Genomic DNA, 23,822 nt, shown 5'->3' on the forward strand with positions numbered 1-23,822 from the left:
TTTTTTAAATTTAAAGATAGATTTTTTTTGGCTGCATAAAGGTTAATGAAGCGTTGATTAAGCGACTGGAAAAGCCGATTGCAAAACTATTTCTCGTTCTAAAAATAGAATTGACAGCATTGCGCAAATTGGCTATTTAAAAGCGCAAAAAAGTTTCTATTAAGCTTCATTGCAGCTTCGAAAGCAGCTATTAATTAGCCTGAAGCTTGATAAAATCACCAGATTTAGATGTTTAAGAGCTGAAAAAAGGTTTTTATTTCTAAACCTAAACCATAGATCAGCCACAGGTTGAATAAAATCAGCTATAAAAGCGTTTGATCAGCCTGCAATTGTTACTTGGGAAGCTACTTTCTATACAGGTACTAGGACAGGACGTGCCAAGTGTCAACCGCGGCGTTGACCCAAAATTGACCCAATTTCTGATTGGCTGAAAGCGACGAGCAACTGTTGACTGGAAAATATAACGCGCTTTTAGTGCTGCTGAAACTCATTAGTGGGAATACGACAATAAGTTATTATTTCCGAATTTTGATTTCTTTTGTATTCTGTAGTTCTATGCTTGGTTCACCATTAGTTTTGTTTGTACACGAATTTTAATTTTCAATATAAAATGCAAAACATGATTTTGGTCCCATAAACTGTGGTGTATTCGGGAACCGTTGTTCGGCAAACGAAGTTATTCTTAAAATATTGGGTGCTTTGCCCAAAGTCATCCACCACCACCAGTCATCATCCACCATTACTAATTTCGATTCGTCAACATACACCGTCCAGGATGTCTAATATGCCACTCTGCCCGTGTAGGGTAACCAACGTATTTTGGACCCCCTCAGCAGCTATACATAATTTGGACACTTACAGCAAAATCAAATGCAAGTGTCCAATTTATGTACAGCTGCTGATGGGGTCCAAAATAGGTTGGTTACCCTACTACGATTTTAATCGCGCCGATTTCGACCTTATCCAAAGAACTTTAACGTGTATCGACTGGGATACAGCCCTGGATGCTAATGACGTTAACGCTGCTGCTTTGACTTTTTCGCATATTCTGAATTACATTATCGACCACCACGTGCCTGAAAAAACGATACGCACAGAATCGTATCTACCTTGGATAAACGCTACGCTACGTCGCCTCAAATCCAAAAAAAAAGCTGCATTAAGGAGGTACTTAAGGTACAAGACCCAATCGCTGCGAAACTACTATCTAGCGCTCAACAGACGTTACAAAAAAATTCAGTCGTCACTGCTTCCGTAAATACGTGAATGCTCAACGAAAAGACAACGATCTTCCGTCAGCAATGTTCTTTGGAAACGACACTGCTACTGATATGGACATGGTTTGTCAACCATTCTCACGGAAATTCTCCAGTGTCTTTGTTAACGAAAGGCTGTCTGACACAGGAAGTATCGACTGCACTAGAAAGCGTTCCCAGTCTCGGCGACTCTCTCAATAAGCTGACTATTGACGATGCTATGATCAGGCTGGCCACTCTGAAGCTAAAAAGCTCTTCCTCCGGTGGACCGGACGACATACCTTCAATCTTTCTGAAGAACTATATTGAAGCCTTGGTAGCCCCAATCCGTCGTCTGTTTAGCTTATCGATTAGCTCAGGAGTATTTCCTTCTGCCTGGAAATCCGCTTATATGGTTCAAGTTCATAAGAAGGGTAATAAAAGAAACGTGGACAATTACAGAGGAATCTCCGCCTTGTGTGCATTATCAAAACACTTCGAGCTAGTCGTGATCGCACCAATTTCCTTGTTCGTCCAGCAGTATTTGGCCCATGAACAACACGGATTCATGCCCAAGCGCTCAACGAGCACCAATCTACTAACACTCACTTCCCACATAATGGACTGCTTCGACGACCGTTCTCAGACAGACGTCATCTACACGGGCCTCTCTGCTGCCTTTGATAAGCTGAATCATCAAATCGCTATCGCTAAACTGGATAAACTAGGCTTTGGAGGGCCGCTGTTCCAGTGGTTTAAATCGTATCTGTCGAATCGTCTCCTTAATGTATCTATCGACGGCTCCATTTCGCAGGCTTTCACCGCCTTCTCTGGAATTCCGCAAGGTAGCCATCTTGGTCCTTTGGTTTTCCGTATCTATTTTAACGACGTCAATATAACGCTCAAAGGTCCTCGGCTTGCGTTTGCCGACGACTTAAAATTGTTCGCAAAAGTAAATGACTCGTCGGATACTCTCGCACTCCAGGACCAGCTGTCGATATTTGCCGAATGGTGTAAAAACAATCGTCTAACATTAAACCCCGATAAATGTGAAGTGATTACGTTCTCCAGAAAGCTGAATCCGATAATCTTCGAATACCGACTGTCAAGCATATCTTTACGACGTGTAGATTGCGTCAAAGATCTCGGTGTACTACTCGACTCCAAACTAACCTTCAAACAACACGTTTCCTTCGTTGTCGACAAGGCCTGCAGGAATTTGGGATTCATCATGCGTATCGCCAAAAGCTTCAATGATATATATTGTGCATTTACTTGATCGATGGATTCCGAGGGGAGTTCAGGTATACTGTTTCAAACGTTCCAAAGGTAAAAAAATGACTAAATTGGCAACACAGTTCGTAATGTTTTATCGCCATAACTGGCAACACAGGCTCATTGCGTTTCTGTCGCAACCTTAATCGTGACTTCGTGTTAATCATACAAAAGCATTAAACAAATTGTTTCCGAATACGAACGTTATTGCTTTGTTATTGCTTGTTTGGATAATGAAGGATAAATTACGCTTTATTCACTATGAAATTTCGGCAAACCGGCGTTGAAAATACAAATTCATTTCATGCTGAATTTCATTCCGTTTCTTTTGATAGAACGGTAATTCCTAGGTCCATTTACTTTGCTCGATTGGTTCCAATAATGAAACAGCGATGATGACACAATTTGACATTTTATCTGTCAAAAGCTAAAAAGGACCCTTTTTACGACCGTTCAGAAACACGACTGTTTCAACCGTCGTGTCCAGTAAGGGAATGCGCGCACAATACTGCTTGAAATCACTCTACTGTGTGTTAGTTCGTTCTAATCTTGAATACTGCGCACCCGTATGGAGCCCGTATTATCAAAATGGCGTCCCCCGCTCCGACGGCTACCATGGAACGACCCGATCAGACTACCAAGCTACGAACAGCGTTGCTGACTAATCAACCTGGACTCTCTGCAAAGACGTCGGGACGTAATCCAAGCCGTTTTTATATCAGATACTTGCGAGAATCGACATTTCAGCTCCGCCTCGCTTAACACGGAACAATTCATTTCTACGTATACCACACAGCACCTACAGCACTACAGCACCTTTAGGGCTATAACTGGCTTACAACGCAATTTTAACCGTTTTGTATCCTGTTTTGACTTTGGCGTTAGCCGCAACGTTTTGAAATCTCGCTTTAGAACATTAGCTGGTAGTTTTTATTAGTCACTAGCTGACCCGACAAACTTCGTATTGCCACAAATTAACCATAAATCATGAATCTCGGATGATCTTTGTCACAATCTCGAGTTTTGCAAGTTTCTGAGGAGTTCAACCTTAGATGATTCATTTTGGCAGTTACGTAACTATGAAAGCATCCCAGGTAACCAATAAGCATCACCAATGCTATTCAAACGTAGGCCAATAAGCATTTAAGTCGCCTTAAATGCTACTTAAATGCTATTTTGGCAAAATATACAGCTACTTTACTAATAACCTTCTTATAGTGCTGACAATGCTAATTTACAGCTAATTACCGACACGAAGCTAATTACCCGACGGCTGGTCACCGGCAACACTCGCGGCCGTCTCGTCCTGAATGATCTAGAGTTACTATAGATAGTTTTTGTGGTCTTGTGATTGACTAATGTTTTATGGAAGAGCCTCGAATTTCTCGAGTTCAATTAGTTTTTGAGTTTCGCAAAAATTCTGTTTTACTTATATGAAAGTCCATATCCCCCTACCACAGGGGTGAGAGGCCTCTATCATAAAATAAATTCAAAATCTCCCACATGCCAAATTTGGTTCCATTTGCTTGATTAGTTCTCAAGTTATAAGGAAATTTGTATTTCATTTCTATGGGAGCCCCCCTCCTAAAAAGGTAAGGGGTCCTAATTCAACATAGAAAAAATTCATGCCTGCAGCAACACCCGCATGCCAAATATGGTTCCATTTGATTAATTTGTTTTCGAGTTATGAGGAAATTTGTATTTCATTTGTATAGGAGCCCCCCTCCTGAAGCGGGGAGAGGTTTCAATTCACCATAGAAAACATTCTTGTCTCCAAAAACACCCACATGTAAAATTTTGTTCCATTTGCTTGAATAGCTCTCGAGTTATGCAGAAATTTGTGTTTCATTTGTATGGGAGCCCACCCTCTTAGTGGGGGGAGGGGTCTCTAACCATCGAGAGAACCTTCCTTAGCCCCAAATACCCCTACATGCAAATTTTCATGCCGATCGTTTCAGTAGATTTCGATTCTATAAGGAACATACAGTCCCAGACAGACAGACAGAAATCCTTTTTTATAGGTATAGATTTCGATTTTGCTGAGTGTTCTGCATGATTTTATATCAACTTTGACATAATCCAACTACAGAAAGTGGACAAAAAACGATCATACAGATGAGTGTTTCAGTGCCACCACCAAATTTGAAGAGTATTACTGGGTGCCTTACAAATTTTACTATCATGTGTGTCACACTCGAACGTTTGTGTTGTGGTGCGAATTTTTAGGGGCCACTTTGACCATTTCATTATGCGGTAGGTATATTATTTACAGCAAATGTCACGTTTGAAATTGGTTTTCGTCGTATGTTTTAGGTACAATATGGTGAATCTCCAGTGTTCGGTTTGACGGGAATATTTTATTGCTTAAATAATATTTGTCACTATCCTAACTTTTTTTCCCTGCTTTTCAAAATTGAAGCTTGACGATATAGGTGTTTCTTTTTGTGAAAATTGAGACTTGCTCTTTTAGTGGGTATAAAATGGGGTAGGCAAACGAGGGCGCGTCCAATATAGCTTTCGCCAGCCCAAGCTTCTACCTAGCGCCTCCACGTGACCATACCCGGTAAAACTCTATTGAGTAGCTAAGCTAGGAGGTGCGATGCTGCGTGGTTCCCAGCTGCCTGATCTCAAAACAAAAATTTTAATAAGTCTGAATAATGCACGTAAATTAACTATTGGATATTAGATGCACCGATGGAAACCCAACTGACGCGATAAGAAAGAAAATGTTATATTGACCTAAACAGCAACTTGGTAAGATCGTTTCAAGTCGAATTTTTTCACATGTCACTATATACGGGTCAACTCTTTTGGTAATAACATACCAAAGGAGTTGAAAGTCCGAATGTAATAGTAAAATCCATATAATTCTAATATTACCTTCTGGGGGGGCTTGCTGACTAGAAAATGATTCCGGAATGCCGAACAGTGAGAGATAGATAGGTTATACACACACCCACGAGTACTATACACTGGGCACATTTGAGAGGTTTTAGTCAATCGAATGTACCCATTTTTTGTGACTCTTCAAACCACCACGTGTCTTAAATGATGTGACACATATGTCACACTCGAACGGTCGCTCTGTGGTGTGAGTTCTCAAGTGACGCTTGAGAGTATTGTTGGTGACGAATTTCCGATCACAGATATCGCAAGCGGGTTTTTGACCGTTGCACATCTGGTGCGCTAACCTTTGGTGTGTCTGCAAGAGACCGGATGTCTTAAAGCATACGTCGCAGTGATCGCATGCGAACGGTCGTTCCTCGATGTGAGTAAGCACGTGCTGCGCAAGATCACTACGAAATGGATAACCTTTTTTACAAACCGGACAGCGGTGCGGTTGATCCGGGTTGTGCTTCCTCAGGTGCCTCGTTAACTGGTCTTTCAGATGGAAATCTTGACCGCATACGTGACACGCGTAGTTTTTTTCCGACGTATGTTTTCTAATATTGTGCTCTCGTAGTGTTCTGGGTGTCTTACAAAGTTGGCCACATACGCCACATTCAAAAGATGTGGTGTGCATTTTCATATGCGTACTAAGATTCTCTTTCCTTATATATCCATTGCCGCAGATGTCGCATTTATACAAACGCTCCGTGCTGTGCGATTTCAGGTGTCGCCTCAAATGTGTCATCATGTGGTAGTCTTTACCGCAAATGTCGCATTTGAAATTCTTTTCCGATGTATGTTTTATGAGACGATGAACCGTCAGTGCTCGACGTGACACGAGAGTTTTACTGCATAGGTCACATTGGAGCAGCGCTTTATCGGATTTATTCCTATCCAAGCTTTTCTTCTGCATTTTCAGCATTCCAGAATTGATACTACTTGACCGACAGAGTTTCTTTTTGTGATAAATGAGACTACGCTCATGAACGAATCGAGAACTACACTGGTCACATTTGTAAGGATTTGGCTCAACGGATGTGTATGTGTGGGTTAGCTTGTGCTGGTATAAACCATCAGGTGACTTGTATGATGCACCGCAGATGTCGCAAATGTGTTCCGGTTGACTGCCCCTGCCGTTAGGAGGGTTCGCTTTCAAAGCGTGCGAGTTGCTGCAACAAAAGAGAAGCGATTGATAGATTGGTATAGGATAAATACGTCCACTTTTAAGTGAAACTGGCTGGCTGAGTATTGCAAGTAGATCATTCGATCGATCCGATGTGGCGTCGTCACAAAAAGTTAAAAAATAACAGAACATTACCCTTCTAGAGCGGCTATGGAATAGTATTATTAATCGTGTGGAACGCCTATATATAATTGATAATTTAGCCAAATTTTGTTATTTGGTGCCAAATAACTATTATACCAAATGACTTAATGCCAAAATGGCCAAAGTTGTATATATTCACCTAACCTTGTGTGTATTGTGTAATGTCGATCGCATCAAATGTGGAAAGGCTCTTGTTTTTAAAGAGTACATCCGTTATTTTCATAGGAAGAGAGAGCCTTAACAATCATTTAATAGTACTACCAATAAACGACACCAATCATTCTTGGCAATTTAGCAATATATACCTGCTTCCTCAGGAACTAATTTTCGTGGAATATGGCAGCAGGGGTAACGGTAACTATCTGATAGTTTTTACCAGTGACAAAAAAGTCCGATTATTTATGTATTTGGATAAAAGCGTCAGTCAGAGCTCTTGGGTGATTACTTGCTATGCTAACTGTATCGCGATACATATTGTGATTTGTGCCGTAATATGCACAAAATGTTATATCGGAAATAGTGTAAACTTACCGAAAACTAGCAGTTTTATCACCAGCAGATGCTTGTTTTACAACCGATGTACCATCTTCGGAGGTTGTTGTCGGTATAGCTTCGCAGAAGTATACGCTAACTTCGACCGGTTCACCGAAGGCATCGGTTATGATAAATTCTTCAACCTTTATCGCAGTGGATTCCTTCGACTTCATTGAAGTTGAATTCTCCATTTCGTTTCTCATTCTCGCAACCACTATGGCAATGCACTGCTAAAAACACAATATTTAATGGTGAAAATAGGTAAAAATGAGAAAACACAACTTCTAACCTTGATAACATTGAAAAAGTTGCTTTTACATTTATATGCAATGAATAAAAACTTTAAAACCCAGATCAGAGTTAAAAGCGCGTCTCAGCAATGAACAAAAGGTAAATATATCAGCTGTCAGGTCAGGTCAGCAAAGACAAAACCAAGACGTACGCTAAACGCGATTCAGCCAACAATGGGAATAAATAACCTCATCTTAGGTAAAGTCGTAAAGTCAACTGTGAATTCTATTGACCCATGCCCATGCATCAAGTAACAATTTGAAGCTGATTCGTGGGCTGATCAAACCGATCAAATGCCGCTATAGCTGCTTTTATTCAACCTGTGGCTGAACTATAGCTTAGTTTTAAAAATAAAAAAACCTTTTTCAGCCCTTAAACATCAGAAACTGGTGATTTTATTGAGCTTCATTTACATTTTGCTTTCATCGCAGAAAAATGATATCTTTTTAAACGATGGTTCTACAATTGATGAAGGGACGGTAAGGGAAAGTAATGAAGAAGAATTTTGGGAATGGAGGGGAAAGAGTGGAAAGGAGGGGGGGGGGGGTGATAGGTACCTACGCTTAACAGGTTGTCTTTGTGACTCCTACCTTTTGTCCAATGCTGGAAGGTGCATGGGTCGAACCAAGCTATAATCTGAGATTATAACCGGATTTGAACCCACAATACCCGCCAGGGCATGTGGCTCGTTGGTACCCGTGTACCAACCCGTGTCGTACTACGCGTAAAATTAACACAAACTTCAGCGAAACATAATGTTAACATTCGGTAGAACCCATTTATATTCTTTTTGTTGAAAAAATTGCTGAAAAACTTGAAAAAATTGGTGGCAATATAGTTGCCACTGCCCCTCTAGCGCAAAATGTTGGTGGCAATATGTTTGCCACTGCCCGTCTAGTGCAAAACGTTGGTGGCAATATAGTTGCCACTGCCCGTTTAGAGCAAAACATTGGTGCCAACATAGTTGCCGCTGCCTGTCTGGCGTAAAGCGTTGGTGGCAATATTTTTGCCACCCTCTCGCAGGATCACTTTTAAGAAACTGATCAAGTTCTACCATTTAAATCTACAACTATACGAAGTATTCGTTAACATTTAGCTTTTTTTGCTGGAAAAACAGCTGGAAAACTTGAAAAAATTGGTGGCAATATAGTTGCCACTGCCCGTTTAGCGCAAAACGTTGGTGGCAATATGTTTGCCGCAGCCCGTTAAGCCTAGAAACCATGTTCTCGAATATTAGTTCTAAGTTTTTGGATAAATCCGCATAATCTATCACAAAACGCCGTAAACTGAATATTACCATCCAAAAAGTTTCCAATTTAATGGTTTTTCTACGAATTTAAACCAAATTTACTGTTGACACTCAAAAACCAAGATTTGTTTTCATAAAAGTGGTTCGTAAATTACCAGTTTTACAAATTCAGCGATTTTTTTTTCTATGTGTGGACTCATTACTGCGACCAGTATAGTTGATCTATTGTAATATCGCCCGGGTGTTTGCTGTATGACCTGCACTGCATTTCTTTTTGCTATAATCGCTATTGAGTGAGCGATATGCTTATTGAATTTTATGCGTGCTTGCGTGTATTGGGGTTTACCCTTCCTTCAAAGCTTAATCTACTTTACCCACTTATTCCTCGCTGCCAGCACTATCCCATATTATAGCCGTTCCTGGCGAGGACTCATTCGTACCTCTGACCAGTACACTTAGCTATAGGAGGGACATTTGCACTGTCAAGAGGCTTCAGAGGGTAAATATAGAATTCAGCACGAAGGAAGGGTAAATGGAGGGGCCTGAGAATAAACCCATGCTAAAGTCACTTGACATCGAATGGCTTGATTCTACTAAGATTCGAACCCACGACCACTCGCTTGTCAAAGCAGACTCGGTAACCTTGCGGCTACGGTGCCCCCCAATTCAGCGATTTAAAAACATTGAGAATGTTGCCAAAGGCTATCAGAACATATTGAGTACATAATATGCTAAAACGATATTGTTAGAAAAGCAAAAACAATATTTTTCGTTGGTGTCAATATAGTTGCCACTGCCTTATAAAGGGTTAATAAGGAGGTTTGTGCAGACTCCTTTTGTCCAGCGCCTCTGTGGTTCATAGGTATCTTAAGTTCCATCTTGCACGTACTATTGGATACCCCACAGAAAGGTTCGGGACCTATAAATTCCATTGCAGATCCAAATCTGGCTAACTCGTCTGCTCTTTCATTACCTTCTGTACCACAGTGCCCGGGAACCCAAAAGAGGTTTACCCTGTTGTGTGTAGATAGCTGTTGAAGCAGTTTTACACAGTCCCAGACTAATTTGGAAGTGCAAGCAACAGATTTTAGAGCTCTCAGAGCTGCTTGACTGTCTGAGAAAATACAAATATTTGCATACCTATATTTTCTCTTCAAGCAGATCGAAGAACATTCTTGTTGCTACAGGAACATCGAGTGAACCGGCAACACGGTTGTAACCGTAACGCAACGAGTGACATGAATCCAGTCTACACATTACGGGCTCTACGCTAGATACGGTCTGTCAGTATGAACAAAGAACAAATGTAAATCGGTGAAAGCACATGCGGGTTTAATCGTCTTATACTAAAAGTGTTAAAGTTAAATACCTTTCGTGCTACAATATAACTTAAAACTATAAATAGTACGGCTAACTACGGTAAATAATTATTAAAACTTATGAAACTAGATACTTAAACATAAATATTGAACCTAGACACTAAATTATACTTAATTATGTAGGAGAAGAACTTAACCTATACTGTTGACCGCGAAATTGGAAAAGTGTAAAAGGTCCACTGATTTGTACGTATTAATATAGCTAATTATGTTAAATGTTAATTAAAATATGTCTAATTAAATAGATTTGAAGCTGTCTTACACACAATAAAGCTGTTCAATTAACCAGTGCGGTGCCTTTCAATTTGGTGGTTCAACATTTCTTCAAATAAATCATCGTGCAGATGTCAACCGCCGCCAGAAATTCGGATAAACAGGACAATTGCGCTGCCTGCAATAATCCGGATACCGATAACAACTATGTTCAGTGCGACGCGTGTAATTCTTGGTGGCACTTCTCGTGCGTTAATGTGTCTGACTCCGTCAGAGACCGAGCGTGGCTGTGCTCGAACTGTATGGAAACAGCACCACAGAATCCACCCGAACCGAGATGCAGTTCTACGAGCAGTTCTGATGCGAGTATGCAGCGCAGTCTCGCTCAACTGAAAAAACGCCAGGATCTCGAACGACAACGGATGGAACATGAGCTGCAAGTTAAGTTCCTGAACGAGCAATTGGCGTTGTTGGACCCGACTAGGAGCCGAGAATGCAACCGTGAAAGTGGAAGGCTAGTAGCCGATTGGGTTAACGGTAATCCGGAGCAAGAAGACGGCGCGGTGGGTGGTCACTCGAGTCCGCCAGCAGCCGCTCAGCCCGCGGAAGTAAATAACGCCGATCCAGTGGAAACGGTACACAACCAGGGAAAGCAACTTCAAAGCTGCCAGTTGCAATCGGTTTCTGCTAGTCAACGCATGGAATATCCAACACGTCAGTTGCAGCAGTGCACAGACCAGCGCGGACGGGATCAGTCCGATTGGAGCATCAGTCCGTTGCCGGTTCAGCGTCGTTACACCCTTCCGAACCCACCTAATGATGTACAGTGTACAGGTGACCAACAGCACTCAAATCTGGGTGCTTACAAGAAAACGTATGCAAATGATACTAGCGGCGCAGGTAAGAGTAATGTGCATGAAAGTGGTTTGTCCAATAAAATGTACGGTGGTAATGTCCCTCATAAGCCCTCTATGATTTCTCACGATACGATTCCCATTCATAATATCAGACAACAGTCAGTCTCTCGCGATTTTGAGCAAATTCCTCTCGATACTCATCGCCAGCAATGCATCCCCTCAACCTACTATGATCAGCAGCGTGATCCTTCAGCACGCTGTGCAAATCCCAATGTACAGTCAGCACCGTGTGAAGAGTGGTACCAGCCACAGCAACGACGACGATGGAATGCAGACCAGAACGGCCCGTCCCCGCAGCAGCTCGCGGCACGTCAGTCGTTGGCACGTGACCTTCCCCAGTTTTCAGGTGACCCTGCCGACTGGCCTATTTTCATCTCGAACTACGAGTATACGACGACATCATGCGGGTACACGAATGGGGAGAACATGCTCCGGCTACAACGGTGCCTCAAAGGACCTGCACTCGAAACAGTGCGTAGCCGATTGGTGTTGCCTGCTGCGGTACCGCAAGTAATTGAAGCACTCCGTATGCGGTATGGGCGCCCGGAACTGCTGATTAACGCGTTGCTGGAAAAGGTACGCAAGCTTCCGGCTGTGAAGTCTGAAAGGCTGGAACAATTGATAGAATATGGTATGGCGGTGCAAGCCCTTTGCAACCATATTGAAGCAGCCAACGAACAGGCACACCTTTCGAATCCAATGCTTCTTCAGGAGCTCGTCGAAAAGTTGCCGGCCGATCAGAAGCTGATGTGGGCCGGCTATAAACGAAAGTTCGGCGTGGCGAACTTGAAAACATTCAGCAATTATATGGAATCTATTGTAACTGATGCATCTAGTGTAGTCCTGATTGCGCCTGAGCCTAGTGGGAGCAAAGATAAACCGAAACCAAGAGGATACGTTAATTCCCACTCTGGAAACAACGTTGATGCTCGAGTGTTACCAACAGGCAAGCAAATCGAATGCATCTTCTGCCGGAAGATAGGTCATCGGTTACGAGAATGTCCGGGATTCAAGGATTTAAATGTTGACGACCGGTGGCGGAAGGTTCGGGCATTGTCACTATGTCAGATCTGTCTCTTCAGTCACGGTAGGCGATCGTGTAGAAGCAACAACCGTTGCAACATTGATGGCTGTCAGTATCGCCATCATCCATTATTACATTCAGTGAGGCGAACTGTGGAAGCAACTACCCCAGCTCAACAGGCAGAAAGTCACACTCATCAGTATATCGGATCGAGCGTCCTGTTTAGGATCGTGCCCGTTACGTTGCATGGGCAGACTGGTGAAGTAAATACCTATGCCTTTCTGGATGAAGGGTCATCGCTGACTCTGATAGAGAACGGAATTGCAGAACAACTCGGAGTCAATGGAGCCACCCAGCCACTTTGTTTACGGTGGACGGGTAATACGTCGAGAATCGAGGAAAAGTCGAAGATTGTCTCCTTAACTGTCAGTGGAGCGGGTTCGCAGAAGCGGTTTAAGATGTCGAACGTTCGCACCGTGTCGAATCTAAACCTGCCCAGCCAGAGCTTCCAAATGGAGGAAGCTGCCAAGCAATTCGACCACTTGAAGCAGCTACCGATACAGAGCTACCGAAACGCCGTGCCGAAGTTGCTGATAGGACTTGATAATTTACATCTAGCCGTTCCATTGAAGTCGAGAGAAGGTACTGGAAACGGACCAATAGCAGTGAAAACAAGACTCGGGTGGTGCGCGTATGGAAAGCAACAACCCGGAGTAAACGATGAGCGTAGTTTCCACATTTGCGAATGTACTACAAATAAAGAACTACATAATGCAGTCAAGCAGTTTTACGAAATCGAAGAAATAGGATCGGGGAATGTCACTCTGCGATCAAAGGAAGAGCAACGCGCACTGGATTTGTTGGCGCAGACGACGGTTCGTGTCGGTGAAAAATTTGAAACCGGCTTGTTATGGAAGGATCCCGACGTGGAGTTGCCGGATAGCTATACAATGGCGCTTCGCAGGCTGGAATGCCTGGAGAGAAAAATGTTACGTGATCCAAGTTTGAAAGCGAACGTTCTCCAACAGATGCAAGACTTTGTGAAGAAGGGTTATATCCATAAAGCTACAACCGACGAACTAAAGAAAGCTGATCCTCGACGAATTTGGTATCTCCCCATAGGTGTCGTTACTAATCCGAAGAAGCCAGGGAAAATACGCATAGTTTGGGATGCTGCAGCCAAGGTGAGTGGAGTTTCGCTGAACAGTGTGTTAATGAAGGGGCCGGATCAGCTGGTGCCGCTGTTGGGAGTACTATTCCGCTTTCGGCAGTTCAAGGTCGCAGTGTGCTCCGATGTGAAGGAAATGTTTTTGCAGATACGTATGCGTGCTGCCGACAAGCATGCGCAGCGAATTCTTTGGCGTACGGATACAGTGCATGATCCGGAAATCTTCCTGGTCGATGTTGCTACGTTTGGGTCAACGTGTTCGCCAGCATCGGCTCAATTTGTTAAGAACCAAAATGCGCGAGAGCATAGCGACCGGTTTCCCAGAGCAGCAGATGGTATACTCCAGAGTACGTATGTAGACGATTATCTTGACAGCTTTGGGTCGGAGGAAGAAGCTTGTCGTATTTCTGAGGAAGTTCGTCAGATTTTCCGTAACGGTGGGTTTCAATTGAGGAACTGGATTTCAAATAGTGAAAGCGTACTGCAGCACCTTGGTGAGACACAAGCTGCTGTCAGTAAAAGCTTAACGACAACGAGCAATGATGCTGAGCGCGTGCTTGGGATGTTATGGGATCCGTTGACGGACGAACTATCGTTCAGTACTCGAATGAGCGATGAAGTTCATTATCTCCTGGAAAACGACAAGGTTCCAACGAAGAGGCAAGTGCTACGCTGCGTCATGACCCTGTTTGACCCGTTGGGCTTATTAGCAACGTTTCTAATTCACGGGAAGATCTTAATACAAGACCTGTGGCGTGCTGGACTCGAATGGGATGCAGAAGTCAGCGACAGTCAGTATGCAGATTGGAGAAGATGGACCAAAATGCTATCATATATCGCAAATGTCCGTATTCCTCGCTGCTATTTCTCGGAAGCATCAACGCGTACTTATGAGGATACTGAACTCCACGTCTTCGTAGATGCTAGCTTGCTTGCCTATTCCTGTGCACTGTACCTGCGAACAATCGACGAAAGTAGCTCGCCCCAATGTGTGCTGATTGCCGCGAAGGCCAAGGTGGCGCCGCTGAAGCCAATGACCATTCCTAAGTTGGAATTACAAGGATGCGTACTGGGAGTACGAATGATGAAGTTCGTACAAGCAAATCACTCTATTACCGTCAGGAGGCGAGTTATATGGACAGACAGTTCGGTTGTGCTTTCGTGGATTCGTGCGGATCCGAGAAACTATCGACCGTTCGTGGCGAACCGAGTCGGTGAAATCCTCGAAAACACGGTAGTCGACGAATGGAGGTGGGTGCCATCGGAGTTAAACCCAGCAGATGAAGCAACAAAGTGGGGCAGCGGACCCTACTTCAGCAACGACAGCAAATGGTTTAATGGTCCAAAGTTCTTGAGTCTTCCGGAACGTGAGTGGCCGAGTCCTGCTGATATTGTCGTAGACACAGTTGAAGAAGGCCGGCCGTCAGTTCTCTTCCATGCCAATTGGATTCCAGTGATCGATTACTACCGGTTCTCTAAATGGGAAAGGCTGCAACGTAGTATGGCATTTGTGCTGCGATTTATTTCTAACACGAGAAAGAAAGGAGAAAAAAGCTCTGGGCAACTGTCACAACAAGAGCTGTATGCCGCCGACATCGTGGTCCTCAAGCAAGTACAGATGGAAGCCTTCGTGGATGAGGTGGCGACACTAAGGAATAATAAAACATTACCGGAAGACCAGCAGGAATCAGTCGAGAGAACAAGCACCATTTATCAACTGATGCCGATGATGGATGAACAGGGATTGGTGCGGCAGAACAGTCGACTTGCAGCAGCGAAACATCTACCCCACAGCGTCCGTTTTCCAGTCATCTTGCCCAGAAAGCATCGATATACCGAGCTACTTGCTGCGCGTTATCATCGCCTTTATCGTCATGCCAACTTCGAAACTGTGGTGAACGAAATTCGTCAACTGTTCGTTGTACCAAGACTTCGATCCGTAGTGAAAGCTGTTGAACGAAATTGTCAACTTTGTAAAGTTCGGAAAGCACTTCCGACAGTTCCCCCGATGGCACCGTTGCCATTCGCACGATTAGCTGTACATGATCGTGCATTCAGTTACGTCGGAGTGGACTACTTCGGGCCGCTGCTAGTCAAACAGGGCCGCTCGAACGTAAAAAGGTGGATAGCGCTATTCACCTGTCTAACAGTACGCGCCGTCCACCTTGAAGTCGCATGCAGCTTGTCCACATCGTCGTGTATCTCCTGCATTCGGCGTTTCGTCTGCCGCCGTGGAGCTCCCAGAGAGTTTTTCAGCGACAATGCTACAAACTTCCACGGAGCCGAACGGCTGCTCCGGAAACAGATCAACGAGGGGATATCAGCAACATTCACTAACGCTAATACAAAGTGGACCTTCATTCCACCTAGTGCTCCAAACATGGGCGGTGCCTGGGAGCGGCTGGTCCGCTCAGTAAAGACTGCGATTGGGGATGCATATGCCGAGGGAAAGCTCAATGACGAGGATTTGCAAACTTTGATCGTAGAGGCAGAGGGCATGGTAAATACTAGACCACTTACGTACCTACCACTTGATTCTGCGGAATCTGCATCACTTACTCCTAACCATTTTTTGATGGGGAGCTCCAATGGAGTCAAGCAACCAACCGTGGACACTGAGCCTCAGCAAGGAGCATCTCTGGAATCTTGGCATCATATCCATCGCCAACTCAACCGGTTCTGGCAACGCTGGCTGAAGGAGTTCCTTCCGGTAATCCGAAAACAATCTAAATGGTTTGGTGAGTCTCGACCAGTAAAAGACGGAGACCTGGTATTGATAGTGGACGAAGGAACGGTGATCGAGGTGATAAAAGCGTCGGATGGCCATGTGCGACAGGCTATCGTCCAGACCGCTGGAGGAGTCTTTCATCGACCGGTATCTAAACTCGCAGTACTCGATGTTAACGGTAACAGTGAGGTCATCGGAGCCCGAGGACCACACCCAGGGGAGGATGTTGCTACAGGAACATCGAGTGAACCGGCAACACGGTTGTAACCGTAACGCAACGAGTGACATGAATCCAGTCTACACATTACGGGCTCTACGCTAGATACGGTCTGTCAGTATGAACAAAGAACAAATGTAAATCGGTGAAAGCACATGCGGGTTTAATCGTCTTATACTAAAAGTGTTAAAGTTAAATACCTTTCGTGCTACAATATAACTTAAAACTATAAATAGTACGGCTAACTACGATAAATAATTATTAAAACTTATGAAACTAGATACTTAAACATAAATATTGAACCTAGACACTAAATTATACTTAATTATGTAGGAGAAGAACTTAACCTATACTGTTGACCGCGAAATTGGAAAAGTGTAAAAGGTCCACTGATTTGTACGTATTAATTGTAGAAGATACTTCGGGAAATTCTTTATAAAATGTTTATTCGTCCGCTTCTCGAAGGTTACTAATAATTTTACAGTAAATGTCACTCTTATATATACTGCTACTCTACACTATGCCTACTATATCTCCTATAGTTCGGCCATCTTGACAAAATACATCGTCCTCGATGTACATTATTTTATTAGTTGCTGCTCCAACAGCATTTGTCTTGATTTTGACTGCTCCAACAGTCACACCAGAAGTCGCACCAACGGCTCTAGTAGCTGCACCAACAGCATTTGTCTCGATATTGACTGCTACAACAGTCACACCAGTAGTCGCACCAACGGCCCTGGTTTCATCATAAAAAAGTAGTCCCATTGTACAATTGCTACACAATCCGTGTCTGCTCTTCCGTTGTTGTTCTTCCGAAGTAATCGAACCCAATGCCAAACCGACGATAAATTGAGTTGTGAATTTCGAAATATATATCACAAATCTGTTTGGGTGATAAATTTTCTGCCAAAGGCTTCGTCTCCGTTGTCGTTCTCGATACTAGCAGTCAAACGAACAGGTTGCATCTGGATTTTCATAAAAAATAGTCGATACTGGTGATTTTGCTCCGAATAGACATCTTTCTTCGATTGCCTTGAGGAATTTCCATTTGCCGATAAGCTTTCGGTTCTCAAAAAAATTTCTGCATCGTTGATTGAAGGCACTCACGGAGAATAATCCCACTTCTGAAATTGTAGAAGATACTTCGGGAAATTCTTTATAAAATGTTTATTCGTCCGCTTCTCGAAGGTTACTAATAATTTTACAGTAAATGTCACTCTTATATATACTGCTACTCTACACTATGCCTACTATATCTCCTATAGTTCTTAATTGTAGCTAATTAATTAAAACGATGTTTATTCGTGAGCTACTCGAATGCTAATAATATATTTTACAATGATTGTCATCCTTATATAAATTTCTACTCTAAGCTATGCCTACTATATCTCCTACAGTTCGGCCATCCTGACAAACTACATCGTCCTCGATGTACAGCATTCCTGTGTTTTCATAATTTAATATTTGCAGAACGGTTTTCGGGCATTGGGATGCAAAAAAATAAGTGAAAATCCATCAATTCTTCTTCGGAAGCTAATTCGTCCTGCCATATACTAGAACCTCTAGAACTCACAATCGTATTTGTGAAATTACATCCAACTGCTCCAACAGTTATGTTGATTCCACTAGACGCTGCTCCAACAGCGCTTCTGACTGCTCCAACAGTCATACTAGCAGTCGCACCAACGGCTCTGGTTTCTTCACAAAAAATAGTCCCCGTAGTTTCAATCACTTTGACGACGAATTCAACTGCTCCAACAGTTGCGGCGATTTTACTAGTTGTTGCTCCAACAGCGCTACGCTAGTCTCGCTTTTAATATCTCCAAGAGTCGATCCAACGGCTCTAATTTTTTCATAGAAACTATTGCTTATACTGGTAATTTTGCTCCAAATGGACATCTTCCTTCGATTGCCTTGAGGAATTTCCATTTGCCGATAAGCTTTCGGTTCTCAAAAAAATTTCTGCATCGTTGATTGAAGGCACTCACGGAGTACAATCCCACTTCTGATAATTGTAGCTAATTAATTAAAACGATGTTTATTCGTGAGCTACTCGAATGCTAATAATATATTTTACAATGATTGTCATCCTTATATAAATTTCTACTCTAAGCTATGCCTACTATATCTCCTACATAATATAGCTAATTATGTTAAATGTTAATTAAAATATGTCTAATTAAATAGATTTGAAGCTGTCTTACACACAATAAAGCTGTTCAATTAACCAGTGCGGTGCCTTTCAATTTGGTGGTTCAACAATTCTAGAATAGCATATATTTCGGCTTGAAAGACTGTCGGCCATTTGCCCATTGCCACTGACCTACTCAGTCCAGGACCAGTAATGCCAGCCCCCACTCGGTCTGCCAATTTCGAACCATCAGTGTAAAAAGTTATTGAACCATCACTGACATAGGGGCCCCCTCGTTCCCATTCACTACGACCTGGTTCATGGATGCTAAATAAATGGTCAAAATCGAATTTTTTTCCATTAGATCTTCAGCTTGAAAAGTAAGAGGATTAATTTCAAATTCCTTTAAGATACTTAGGTGGACTTTTAGATCACCACTGAAAAGATTTTTGGTTCGTCTGAGTCTTATCGCGTTTTTAACGGCATCTAGTTGAATGACCTGAGATAATGGCAGCAGATTTAATAGAGCATCTAGGGCTTTAGACGGAATAGTACCCATTGCTTCTGTTATAGCGATAGTAGCGAGCCTTTGCAGCTTTCCAAGATTAATTTAAATCGTTTTTGTTTCGTTTCGGCCACCAAACTAATGCTGCATATGTGATTCTAGGTTTCACTATAGCCGAGTAAATCCAATGTATCATTTTTGGCCTTAGACCCCATTTTTTACCGAACATTCTTTTACACTAGCAAGCACTAGTAGCTTTGTTGATCACTTGTTCGATATGTGTATTCCAGTTAAGTTTTTTATCTAGAGTAATTCCAAGACACTTAGTTTCTGTAGAAAACGGTAGAGGAGTTTGGTCTAAGTGCAAAGTTATGAAATTAGTTTTATTTCTTTTTGTAAATGGTACAATTGTGGTCTTACTAGGATTTATATTCAGTCCTTCTTTTTTTGCACCAAGAAAGGGTGAAACTTAATGCTGTTTGCATTCGTTCTGAGACTGTTGTATCAAATTTGCCACGGACTATAATGACGACGTCGTCCGCAAAACCAATCACTTCAAAGCCTAGCAATTCCAGGTTTTTCAAAAGGTCATCTACCACCAACGACCAAAGCAGTGGAGATAAAACTCCCCCTTGTGGACAACCTTTAACAGCTATAACTTTTAATGAAGATTCTCCAAGATTGGAAAGTATCTCTCGTTTTGAAGCATTTCAACAATCCACTCAACCAAGCAGTTTGCAAAACCATGTCTTTTCATTGCATTTTCCATTGAGATATAGTTAGCATTATCAAATGCTCCTTCTATATCCAGAAATGCTGCTAGTAAGACTTCTTTGGCTTTAAAAGTTTTTTCTATTTTATTTACGATAGAATGGAGAGCAGTAACTGTTGACATGCCACTTCGATACGCGAATTGATTTTTACTTAGAGGATTTTTGCAGAGAATCACACCTTTAACATATTCATCAATTATTTTTTCCATTACTTTCAGGAATATGGATGACAAGCTAATTGGTCTAAATGATTTTGGTGAAGATTTGTCTTTTTTGTTTCCTTTTGGTATAAACACTACTTTGGCCTGTCGCCATACTGTAGGAATATATTTCAGCAAAAGACTTGCTTTGTATAGCTTAGTTAAAGCAGGAACTAATACAGTCTTGCTTTTTTGAAGAAATATTGGCAAAATTTCATCAACTCCTGGAGATTTGAGTGGGGCAAATGAATCAATTGCCCATTCTACTCTTGGGTGTGTGAAAATTTTATTGGCACGACTTTCATTCTCCCTATTAGATCTTTCTGATCTATCCGGCGAGTCGTTTGGTCTAGTCTCAGCACACTTGTCCATTATTTCAGAGTTTGAGTCTGAAATGTCTAACATTTGATTGGGAACTGCTAGAGAATCTAAAAAATGAGTTTTCATCAGTACCGTTAGCGTTTCCTTTGTATTTGAAGTGAAAGAACCATCACTATTTTTGAGAAATCCCAAGCCATTAGAATGAAATTTGGGAGAACCTTCTGAAGCCTACTAACAACCGGGACACTTTCAATGTTTTCAAAATTGAACCTCCAATCCCTACGTTTAGATCTTCTGATCTCTTTATTGTATTCAGTCAGGGCCTCTTCGTATTTGGACCGATTTGATGTGGTTTTGGCATGATTAAATAATTTCCTTGCCCTTTTCCTTAATTTCTCTAGCCTATCGTTCCACCACGACACATCCATATTTGTAGAACGCCTTTTTTCCGGACAACTCAAACGGTAGGCTTGTTTAATTTTGTCTATTAGAATTTGTGAACCCTTTTCCAGCTCCTGATAACAGCTTATTTCTACTGAAATTATCCCGCTCTCACCCTCAAGCTACGAGCTGTAACGTTCCCAATTTGTTTTTCGAGGATCTCTATAGTATTCCTGTAACAAGTCATTTGCAGCATATTCAAATAAAATTTGACTATGATCAGATAACGATATTTCATTTGATACATGCCAGTTCTGTATTTTATCAGAAATTTTTGAGCTGCATAATGTTAAGTCAAGAACTTCTTCCCTGCTAGAGTTAGTAAAAGTTGGACAATTGCTCCTGTTACATATATCAATATCATGCTGAGAAATATATTCGAAAAGTGACTCACCTCTCTTGTTGATATTTGAGCTGCTCCAAATTGTAAGATGGGCATTCGCATCGCACCCAATAATAAAGGCCTTATTATGTCTTTTGCAATAGGAGATAAAAGCTGTTACATTTGGTGGTGGGACATCATCCACGTCCCCCGGAAAGTAGGCCGATGTCACGTAGAGTATTGTCTTCCCGTTTGTAGTTGGCACTTCCAGCATAAAGGCCGCAATGTCTTTATCAATAAATTCTGTAATCGGCACGAAGTTCTGGAGATACGAACATCTGTCATTTCTAGCGAACCATGTTGCTCCGGCACTGCATGAAAATATGAATGTTCTCTTTGGTCATCCTGTGTCTTGCTGGCAATAGCCTGATTTCTGATAATTTCACAAAAAACAAGTTTTTTACCACTTGAGCACGTCGATTTTTATACTGCGCGACTAATGGAGCATCTACCCTACCTACACAACCAATGCGGCTCTGCTGACAATAGTTGAATGAGCATACGCTTCCCATGGGTCACTTCGATCGTCTGTTCGTTATCATCTGTCATATGGAAACCTTTACCGCAAACGTTACAGGCGACTTTTTTTTCTGAAGTGTTTTATAACTTTATGCATCTGCAGCGTTTCGGGTGTCTTTAAAGTTTTACCACATAGATCACACTCGAATGGTTGCGTCGCGGTGTGAACTCGCATATGCCTCACAAGATGATCCCTCTTCTTAAACCCCTTGCCGCAGATATCGCATTTATGCGAACGCTCCGAGCTGTGGGTATGCCGCAAATGATAGGTGAGTCGGGATCGGATTGGAAAGCCCCTTCCGCAGATACCGCACTTGTGCGCCAGCTCTGAGCTGTGCACTTTCAGGTGCCTTTCCAACTGCTTCACCAGGTGGTAATGCTTACCGCAAATGTCGCATTTGAAGTTCTTTTCCGTCGTATGTTCTATAATACGGTGGTCCTTTAGGGTTTGATTGGCCGTGAAAGTTCTACTGCATATCTCACACTTGTACAGCGGTTTATCGGACTTGGAACTTGGCCGTAAGTGTTTCTTTTTATGAGAATTGAGGCTATTCTTATAAGCGAATCGAGAAGTACATTGGTCACATTTGTACGGTTTTGGTTCAACAGATATGTGAATCTTCTTGTGATAGTTTAAACCAGCACGTGAGTTGTATGATGCGCCGCAGATGTCGCAAGCATATGCTCGACCACCTGTGTGTCGATACATATGCTTATTGAGCGCAGATTTACTCGTAACGACTTTTCCGCATGTTAGACACTCGTATGAGCGGCCAGCGTCATGTGTTTTCAGATGCCTTGTCAATTGTGCTTTCAAGGGAAAATTTTCACCACATTCCGGACATTTAAAATTCTTTTCCTGCGTGTGTTTTGTGATTTTATGAGCTTTAAGGTTTCCGCGTTGGATGAAAGTTTTGTGACATATGTCACACTCGAACGGTCGCTCTCCGGTGTGAGTCTTCAGGTGACACGCGAGAGTAAAGTTGGTGGCAAATTTTCGGTCGCAGATATCACAAGCGTGTTTCGGGTCGTTCCGGTTAAACGATTGCTCACCGGTGTGAATAGACATATGCCGCGCCAGGTTACATCGATATCGAAAATCTTTTCCACAAATCGGACACCGGTGCCGGCATTCCGAGCTGTCCTTTTTCAGGTGATTCTTAAGCAAATGTTTCATATGGAAAGTTTTATCGCACACGTTACACGCGAATTTTTTATCTGACGTGTGTTTTGTAATTTGATGCTGCTGCAGTGTTTTGCGTGTTTTATAAATTTTACCACAGGTGTCACATTTGAAAAGTTGCGTTGCGGTGTGAATTTTCATATGCGCCACAAAACTTGGTTTCCACTTATATCTATTGCCGCAGATATCGCATGTATACGAACGTTCTGCACTGTGCCATTTCAAGTGCTTCTGCAACTGCTTCATCATGTGATACGCTTTACCGCAAATGGCGCATCTAAAATTCTTTTCCGTCGTATGTTTTATAATATGGTGATCCATCAGTGTTCGATTTAACTTGAAAGTTCTACTGCATAAGTCACATTTGAACGGCGGTTTGTCGGATTCGTTCCTATCCAAAGTTTCCTCCTGCGTTTTCGGCATTCCATCAGAATAGGAACTTAACGGACAGCGTGTCTTTTTGTGAAAATTGAGACTACCCTTTTGAACGAATCGAGCACTGCACTGGTCACATTTGTAAGGTTTTAGCTCAACGGATCCGGATGTATGGAAGTGTTTCGGTTGACTGCCACTGCCATCGGGAGGGTTCACCCTCGCTTCCAAAGCGTGCGAGTTGCTGCAACAGAAGAGAAGCGATAGATAGATTGGTGGGATAAATATGTTCACTTTTAAGTGAAGCTAACTAGCTGAGCATTGCAAGTCGATCATTGAATTTTGATTATGTTTTAGAGAATAATTGGAAGGTTGCCTCAGAGAAACTACCGCTTTTCCAACATACGACGACGTTAAGCTGTTATTTATAGAAATTCTTGTTCTTGTTGATTCTTCATCAACAGGCTTTTTGGTCCTACTGACACACTTAACCTAACTCCGCCTGCAAATGACGGTTCTCAGTAGAAGCATGTTCATGAACCTGAA

At 42.5% G+C, this 23,822-nt stretch overlaps 3 protein-coding genes across 4 annotated transcripts; 1 reads left to right on the forward strand and 2 right to left on the reverse strand.

Annotated features, from left to right (window-relative positions):
- Positions 1-4,938: 4,938 nt before the first annotated feature.
- On the reverse strand, positions 4,939-7,631 carry LOC128743288 (oocyte zinc finger protein XlCOF6.1-like). 2 transcript variants are annotated; one of them, XM_053839840.1, is made up of 3 exons: positions 7,550-7,631; positions 7,258-7,490; positions 4,939-6,568 (listed from the first exon to the last, which is right to left on the reverse strand). In XM_053839840.1, exons 2-3 carry the CDS (start codon positions 7,461-7,463, stop codon positions 5,503-5,505), a joined length of 1,272 nt encoding a protein of 423 aa, XP_053695815.1. In that variant the 5' UTR covers positions 7,464-7,490; positions 7,550-7,631; the 3' UTR covers positions 4,939-5,502. The 2 variants fall into 2 exon arrangements, with proteins under 2 accessions (XP_053695815.1, XP_053695824.1); XM_053839849.1 differs by having other exon boundaries at positions 7,258-7,487; positions 7,550-7,625.
- Positions 7,632-10,523: 2,892 nt separating this feature from the next.
- LOC128746376 (uncharacterized) lies at positions 10,524-16,496 on the forward strand. Its single transcript, XM_053843429.1, has one exon. The coding sequence runs from the start codon at positions 10,524-10,526 to the stop codon at positions 16,494-16,496; it is 5,973 nt and encodes a 1,990-aa protein (XP_053699404.1).
- A 1,321-nt stretch (positions 16,497-17,817) lies between these two features.
- On the reverse strand, positions 17,818-23,598 carry LOC128746377 (gastrula zinc finger protein XlCGF26.1-like). Its single transcript, XM_053843431.1, has 4 exons — positions 23,588-23,598; positions 21,851-23,520; positions 21,215-21,445; positions 17,818-17,891 (listed from the first exon to the last, which is right to left on the reverse strand). Exons 1-4 carry the CDS (start codon positions 23,596-23,598, stop codon positions 17,818-17,820), a joined length of 1,986 nt encoding a protein of 661 aa, XP_053699406.1.
- Between the last annotated feature and the right edge of the window lie 224 nt (positions 23,599-23,822).

This window comes from Sabethes cyaneus, chromosome 1, assembly GCF_943734655.1.
Source record: "Sabethes cyaneus chromosome 1, idSabCyanKW18_F2, whole genome shotgun sequence".
Classification (NCBI taxonomy): Eukaryota; Metazoa; Arthropoda; class Insecta; order Diptera; family Culicidae; genus Sabethes; species Sabethes cyaneus.

Bases quoted from the DNA above. Each gene is read 5' to 3' on its own strand.
- LOC128743288 (XM_053839840.1), bottom strand. From the start codon at position 7,463: ATGAGAAACGAAATGGAGAATTCAACTTCAATGAAGTCGAAGGAATCC. The intron at 6,569-7,257 runs GTAAGTTTACAC...CTTTTGTTGCAG, and splicing joins GATAAAACTGCTAGTTTTCG to CAACTCGCACGCTTTGAAAG.
- LOC128746376 (XM_053843429.1), top strand. From the start codon at position 10,524: ATGTCAACCGCCGCCAGAAATTCGGATAAACAGGACAATTGCGCTGCC.
- LOC128746377 (XM_053843431.1), bottom strand. The intron at 21,446-21,850 runs GTAAAACTTTAA...TGCCGATTACAG, and splicing joins ATTCGAGTGTGATCTATGTG to AATTTATTGATAAAGACATT. The intron at 17,892-21,214 runs GTGAGTCACTTT...ATGAAAACACAG, and splicing joins CTCAAATATCAACAAGAGAG to GAATGCTGTACATCGAGGAC.